At 42.5% G+C, this 7,509-nt stretch overlaps 1 protein-coding gene across 1 annotated transcript; it reads left to right on the forward strand.

Moving 5' to 3' along the window:
* Positions 1 to 1,178: 1,178 nt before the first annotated feature.
* Positions 1,179 to 6,399, forward strand: LOC111589177 (kelch-like protein 38). Its single transcript, XM_023299977.3, has 5 exons — positions 1,179 to 2,441; positions 3,392 to 4,612; positions 4,700 to 4,841; positions 4,941 to 5,046; positions 5,301 to 6,399. The coding sequence occupies exons 2-5, from the start codon at positions 3,393 to 3,395 to the stop codon at positions 5,588 to 5,590; spliced, it is 1,758 nt and encodes a 585-aa protein (XP_023155745.1). The 5' UTR covers positions 1,179 to 2,441; position 3,392; the 3' UTR covers positions 5,591 to 6,399.
* The last annotated feature ends 1,110 nt before the right edge of the window (positions 6,400 to 7,509 follow it).

The following is a 7,509-nucleotide window of genomic DNA, read 5'->3' on the forward strand; positions in this document are numbered from 1 at the left end:
AAAAAACACCTTAATTGAGCAAACACAGATGAAAGAGAATCATTATTGGGCTTGTACAAGGATGAGTGCTCCTCTTTCCCCTTATTTATAGCCAATGGTCTGTGTTTTCTTTGGCCCGTGTATCACAGAACCTTTTACGTAATTTCAATACTGCTCACTTTTCAGGGTCAAGTATGATGGAATAAAATCAAGTCGGGTTTTCATATGCAAAACAAAATATTGCCTACAGTCCTGCACTGAATAGAGAGCAGTCAAATGAAGTCAGGTATGGAACAGGAAATAGACTGAACTCGCTGTCCATATTGCTTTCAAATAGTCTTTCATTTGACCAAGGAGAGCTGGCTGTCCTTCGCACACACACACACACACACACACACACACACACACAGACACAAACACAATACTAATCGTGAGATCTAAATCCCTCGGGTATAGGCTCTATTAGCCCATTTGCTTATGAGAAGATAATCATTTTGGTGATATGAAGACAGCGCCGGGCGGTGGGTGGCAACACTTCTGCTGCTCTATGAAAATGCTCTGCTGCAAAGTGTGCACCAAAGCCTTAACTTTTAATATAACTTGTTGCCTGCAGGCAGACATTAATGAGTCCTTTTCGTCAAGGTGAAGGAACAGAGATAGCAGACAATGTGCTTAACTTTAAAGGATGCAATCACAGCGCTGAATATGAGAGTGTGGCTGATAAAATGACACTGCAGCGTTCTGGGCAAACAAGTTAAGCTTTCGCCCTTGCCTAGACAGATCGATGAGACAATTTGAATGTCAGTGTCATGGAAAAAGGGCAGATATTAATTTTTTGACATTTTGCAGCGTGATACAGTCAGCACTGTCCAGTAGGGATGAACAACAATTTACCATGTCTCATTTTTAAAATAAAGCCCTATTGGCATGCAAGAAAGTCAAAGATATGGAGGAATTAATTAAAAAGGGAATTGGCTTTTCACTAATTACCATGTTGAGTTTTTACTGACAGAACCACTAGATGTCGCTGTTTAGTTGTGCCTGCCTGCAATGTGAGAGTCAATCTGGTTCTTCAGTTTTTCATATCACACTTACATTTCCCTCTTTTTTCTTTTTTTTTGTGCAATAACTGTGTACCTGATGCATCATTGTTAGAGGTGTCTGTGCTGCTTGAATTTGATGTAGTGTAGTCCGCAAACAACCAAATAACAAACTGTCAACACAGATGGCCAGTAAGCACAAGTGTTTTATGGTCGAAGCTGGTGATTTTGTTGTGCAATCCGCATCGAACTACTCTCAAGTGGCGGTGGTGGCTCAAGCAGCAATTTGTGTCTGATTTGCCAAGCTCTGTAAACAAGCCAGATTACAAGAAAAACACAGCACATCGGTATCTGTGATGACTGAATACGCCTTTTAGTTTTGTTGTTTTCATGTGCCCACATTTAAGAAACGGCCCCGCAAGCTTTGATTCTTTTCCAGCTTTAAGGAATGGGCAACAATCATGTTGCCACCTTGTGGGATGTACTCCATAAAAGTGTTATCTGTCTCAGGGAGCATGAAAGAAACAAGATGGAAATGAGCTTAAAGAAACACAAAGATAGAAAATGCAAGCATCTGTTGTTGATGTATAGTTAAATTAAGATAAGATATTTTCCATCTGTAAAAGTGAGGCCAAACATCACATCACAGCCAGAGCAAAACTCATCTCATTTTCCTCCATTAGCTCTGAGCCTCCTGCTAATTTGATGCAAACCTGAAACATTTTCACTGAACTTGTGCTCACTTGTTTGTAATGTCAGTAGACGTGGCTTACACACGGTTGTTCCTTTTTCCTGAATGCCGACCCCCTCATATCTCTATGTTTATGTTGCTTCTACAGTAACATAATCCTGTTTTTATATCACTGTGTGTTCCATCAGCCAGTTGGCAGCCTGAGCAGCCAACAAAATGGGTGTTATCAAGTATCAGCGCTGTTTTTACTGCTACAATCATGTGCCAGACAGAGATAGAGATGATGGAGTGAATAGGAATGCAAAGCTATAGTGCAGAAAAAGAGAGGTCTGGTGTGGGCGGAGGGAATGGAGGAAGAGTGTGATATAAGAGGAAAAAGGGGAAGAAAGAAAAATGTAGAGGGGAAGATAAAGATTAAGTGATGGAGTCAGACAGATACCGAGAAAGCTCCATAACATGTCACATGTGAGTCTGCAGCAGTGTTGCCAAAGAGAGGCTCTATTTTTAGGTGAGGAATGTTCACACAGGCCTCGTGGAAAGAGACCATAACAACAAACAGTACGCAACACGCTCCTACAAAGAGAGAGGAACATACAGTCACACAGCATCAACACGGGAGGAAAGCGGAAGAAAGGACAGGAAAATGTCAAGACATCACATTTTCTGCTGAGAACTTACTTTGAATACAGCGGGACCCCCAGAAAAGAGATAAAGTGAGAGAAGAGGAGCAGGTAAGAGAAGTATTCCAGTTTGACTTCACTTCATGAGCTGCAACGAGCATCGGATTTGTTTTATCTGATGCTGGCAATAACTAATAAATCTGATGTAAATATTAACCCACAGTCTGCTGTGCAATGTTTAATTACAATAATTTAAGTTCATGTTTTATATTATGCTACTTAAATGCAGACTAATGCATTTTTGCACACTTTGTATATCTAATGTATGAAATGGAACAGAAAAGCTGCAACCACATTCATCAACTTTAAAGAGAAAAAAATGGTCTAAAAGTTTTTTGAAAACTGCATATGAATTTTTGCCACACAACAAAACAACAGCAGCATCACAGGTCTCATGAGAATGACCCCCAGCAGAAAATACAGTTTTGCAGGTGTTTAAGCAGAAACCTGCTCAGACAATAGTCTCCAAAATGATCAGACAGGATTACTGTAGTCACCACAGTGCCGTATATCCATGTGCACGTGCCAAAGACAATGACACAAAGCTAAATAATAACGAAGATAATGTCACAGTAATGAGTGGAACAGTTTGCAAATCAGTAAACTGGATTTTTTGACTGTGGATTTTAGGGGAAGCTCTGGTGGAAATTTGCAGACTACATTTCAGATTCATGCCACTGAATGTGTTTGGTAATGCGTTTGACTTTTGACTTTTGATAGTTTACTGTATGGGTAATAATTAATTCTAAAATGTCTCATGAAGTCCTTAATCCATTTATCTGTTCATATAAGCAAAAAGGACTACAGTCATCTGATATCTAATCCAGTTTGGGTATACTGAATCCTACATTAAACTAGAGGGACTGTTCTCTCAGTTGATAGCTGATCATGTCACTAAAAGGCTTAAATTACGTTACATCAAAGGCAAAAAATTACAAACTGTGTACACAAGCGGAGAATTTTTCAAGCAGTTTGACATTAACAGCTTGGTTTCTTCTCAGCATGGATCGACCAGCGGTTGAGGTCTTCCACTTCAAAGACAAAGAGCAGTCGTCCAACCTGCTGCTGCAGCTCAACAGACTGAGGCAGGAGAACGTTCTGACCGACGTGCTGCTGTGTTCTGATAACACAGAGATTCCCTGCCACCGGAACGTCCTGGTCTCCAGCAGCCCCTACTTCAGAGCCATGTTCTGCAACAACTTCATTGAGAGGCAGCAGGCCAGGATTGACTTAAAGGGCGTCACGTCGGCCATCCTGAGCAGCATCATTGACTATGTTTACACTGGACTCATTAGCATCAGCCTGGATATCGTGCTCCCTCTAATGCAGGCGGCATCCATGTTCCAATATGGCCGCCTTTTTGAGGCCTGCTCGAGCTTCCTTCAGAAGCAGCTGAGCCCAGACAACTGCTTGAGTATGATAAGACTGTCAGATATCATGCATTGCAACAGTTTGAGGGACAAAGCCAAAGAGATGGCGATGAAGAGCTTCTCCGATGTGTCAGCTTCTGAGGATCTGTGTGAGCTCTCCTTACTGGAGCTCATGGGATACCTGGAGGACGATGGTCTTTGTGCAGAGGAGGAGCAGGTCTTTGAGACACTTGTTGCTTGGATCCATCACGATCCTTTATCTAGACGTGGCTCCATCAGTGACCTTTTCAAGAAAGTTCGCCTCCGATATCTCCACCCCACTTACCTCTTCCAGTTCATAGCCAACGACCCTCTGATCCAGTCGTCCACCCTCTGTACTGAACTCATCGAATCTGTGAGACGCCTCATGTTTTCTGTAGGCACAAAATGCATAGAAGGCACTGCGGTGGACTTTAAACCTCTCTGGGTTGCACCGAGGCGCTACACCTACCACGATACACTGGTAGTGGTGGGAGGGAGGAAGAACAACGAGCAGACTTCGAGGGAGGCCCTAGTGTTTGATGAGAAGAGCCAGAGGTGGCAGAATCTTTCCAAGCTGCCTGTTCGTCTTTACAAGGCCTCATATGTCGCCCTTCACAGTGTCCTGTATGTCATCGGAGGCCTGACCACAAGTGCGAAGCGTTGTGAAGTCAGCGCGACTGTCTACACCCTCTCATTGAAGACCAACCAGTGGCGGACAGCAGAACCCATGCTGGAGCCTCGCTTTGCCCACCAGGGCGTCTCCTACCTCCACTTCATCTTTGTCCTTGGCGGCCTCGGACCCGACAGACGGCTGACAGACAGCGTGGAGAGGTGAGATCTTCAGTCGAGAACCCTGTTGGAGATGTTTGTGTGCTGCAGCATGTAGAGAATGAAACTATCTGTTGATGCTATTATCAGGTACAACAGCATGTTCAACCAGTGGGAGTCGATGGCGCCGATGCCTGAGGCCGTACTGCACCCTGCAGTGGCCGCGACTAACCAGAGAATCTATATGTTTGGAGGAGAGGATGCCATGCAGAACCCAGTCAGAATAATACAGGTACAATCATGTTGGTTACTTCTGTCTTCTTCTGTGTGTCCATTCACACCCATTCGTTCACTCATTATATTCCCCCTCACCTCTGCTCCCACTCTGCAGGTGTATCACATTGCCAGGAACATGTGGTCCAAAATGGAGAACAGAACTGTGAAGAATGTGTCTGCTCCTGCTGTTGTTATGGATGAAAAAATCTATATCATTGGAGGTAGATAATAGTGCAATGGGTTCACATGTATTTAAAAAGCATCACATAAATTGAGATTATGATAAATACCAAAAGGTTAGTCTAATCTAGACTATAGATTAATTTTTAGAAATTCTCTGGATTCTAGAGAAAGTGAATCATATTGCTTTTTTTCTTTAATTCATTAGTATTGATTGATTTCTTGATGAATGAGATTGTGGAGTTAGGTCACCACATGTGCTGCCTCTCTCATATCAATGTCTTCCCTGTCACAGGATACACCAGGAGAATGATCGCATACGACACCAAGGCCAACCGGTTCATTAAATGTGCCAACCTGAAGGAGAGGAGGATGCACCATTCTGCCACCGTCCTCAACAACAAACTCTACGTTACTGGCGGACGCTACATCAATGGGCATCATGTTATCGAGGACTTGGACACGTTCGAGTGCTACGATGTAAAGACGGACACTTGGACGTCTAAAGGGACTCTGCCGTATAAACTGTTTGACCACGGCTCCCTGACTCTGACATGTGCCTCACAGACATGGGCAAAATCATAGCTGAGACAGAAGGAATAGGATTTAAAGCTGTGATTTTTTTTAAAGCACTTGTTTATATAGATATGTGATCTATAGTTTAATGATTTAAATCTGATGCCAATGTTTTCCAGAAATAAAACGCTGTCATTCAAAAAACTTGAAGGACTGATTGAATACCTCAAGTAATTCAAATACTCATATGTGTACATATAAGAACTTGATACCTAAAAATGGATTTTTGCATATTCCATGACTTTTCCATGTTCTTGTTTAACTCCTATGCCTAAAAAACTGAGCTCTCCAGCTGCACAGCCTGTTCTTAATCTGTTTGACTTCACAAAGGGCGAAAGGGCTATTTTCAGCCGCCTCTAAATCACCAGATTTCACTTGTCATGTTTAAATCCTGGAGGCTGTTTGGTGCAAGTCGAAGCTATGTTCAGCTCTAAGGTCTGAAATTGCTGATGTGTCTGGCGAAAATTGGGATCATGGTCTGTTGCCTCAGTGGAAAACGATGATGAAATTATTGTTATGTCATTGTTAGCAAAAGTTTCATTCAGGATGGAAATCAAAATAAAAGCATAGGAGTTTAAAAAAAAAGTTAGGTCTAGGCAATGTTGGCAATGTTGTCACTTTTTGCAGTTTTTACACATGATAAAATGAACAGCATATTTCTGCATCATATAGCTACTAAATGAAAGTGCAGTGTACTGTAGCATATAGAAAATTTAAATTTTACAGCTTTTCAATTGTATACTGATGTTTTTGTACTATTTTCAGATTTGAACAACTGTTTGTTTTTTTTAACCTTGAAAATAAAATGTCACTCCGAACATGTGCTCTCTCCATCTCTTTAACTATCGGTGCAGTATTTCTTAGCAGTGCTTAGTCAGTCCACAGTGAATGCAATCTGAGCGGCACATGTGTCCTGCATGTCTCATCATGTGTCTGTTTGAAACCCCTCCTATCTCTGCACACACACACACACACACACACACACACACACACACACACACACACACACATGGACACACACACACACACACACACACACGGACACCTACATGTCCAGACAGGTCTCTGCCCGCCACAGACAGTGAGACATAGGGATAATGTAAGAAATCATATCTTTTTCGAAGGAGAACCTGAAATATTACCCAGCAGGAAGATGTTTGAAATCACTGACTCCACCTGTGAAAATGTGCAACGAAAGCCAGTGCTGCCCTGTGAAAGTCCCAGCTGGCTAACCGAAGTGTATATGTTGCAGAAAGCACAATGGGATGACTGAGAAAGTGTGAGACATCAGTGATCTCAAATCCAGATTTTAGCTGTCTGGGAATTATGCAGAATAGAAAATCTCTGGTGATTAAGTGAATGTTTAAGTGAGCACACATTGTAGGGTTAGGGTTTTTTCTTTTTCCAGGAATAACGTTTAATAATGCTGGTAATTCAGATTTCTATGATGACTTGGCATCCTAGTTTAATATTATTCAGCACCAGCTAAAATGATTACATAATTCCATTCATCAATGACAGCCACAGACAAATGTCAGCGTTTCATATGGAGTAAACATAATGTGACTGGGAGTGAGTATCACATGAGGGTCTGTGGATGCTTCTTTGAAACCAGGAGTCACTGGGTCAGATGTTTCAGTGCTTTGCTGCCAACGAATGGAGTCCGGGCGACTGTGGGCGGAGTGGCTGAGAAAAGGTGGAGAGAGTGGGGGGGGCTGGAAAAACTATAGGTGATCTTATTTTGAGAAACAAACAAGAGGGCAAATGTTACACCACGTGAGGCATGTGGCCCTGGCGGTTCACATGCAAGCTGGCAGATGTGAGGAGAGACTAGAGAGAAACTGATCAGTCAGGTTTCACAACAGAGAATCTGAGCGAGTGATGAAATTCACCCAGGAGGAGCAGCAACAGGTGTATATTTCTGTAAC

The sequence above is a fragment of the Amphiprion ocellaris genome, chromosome 9 (genome assembly GCF_022539595.1).
Source record: "Amphiprion ocellaris isolate individual 3 ecotype Okinawa chromosome 9, ASM2253959v1, whole genome shotgun sequence".
Taxonomy (NCBI): domain Eukaryota; kingdom Metazoa; phylum Chordata; class Actinopteri; family Pomacentridae; genus Amphiprion; species Amphiprion ocellaris.

Bases quoted from the DNA above. Each gene is read 5' to 3' on its own strand.
- LOC111589177 (XM_023299977.3), top strand. From the start codon at position 3,393: ATGGATCGACCAGCGGTTGAGGTCTTCCACTTCAAAGACAAAGAGCAG. The intron at 4,613-4,699 runs GTGAGATCTTCA...TGCTATTATCAG, and splicing joins CTGACAGACAGCGTGGAGAG to GTACAACAGCATGTTCAACC. The intron at 4,842-4,940 runs GTACAATCATGT...CCCACTCTGCAG, and splicing joins ACCCAGTCAGAATAATACAG to GTGTATCACATTGCCAGGAA.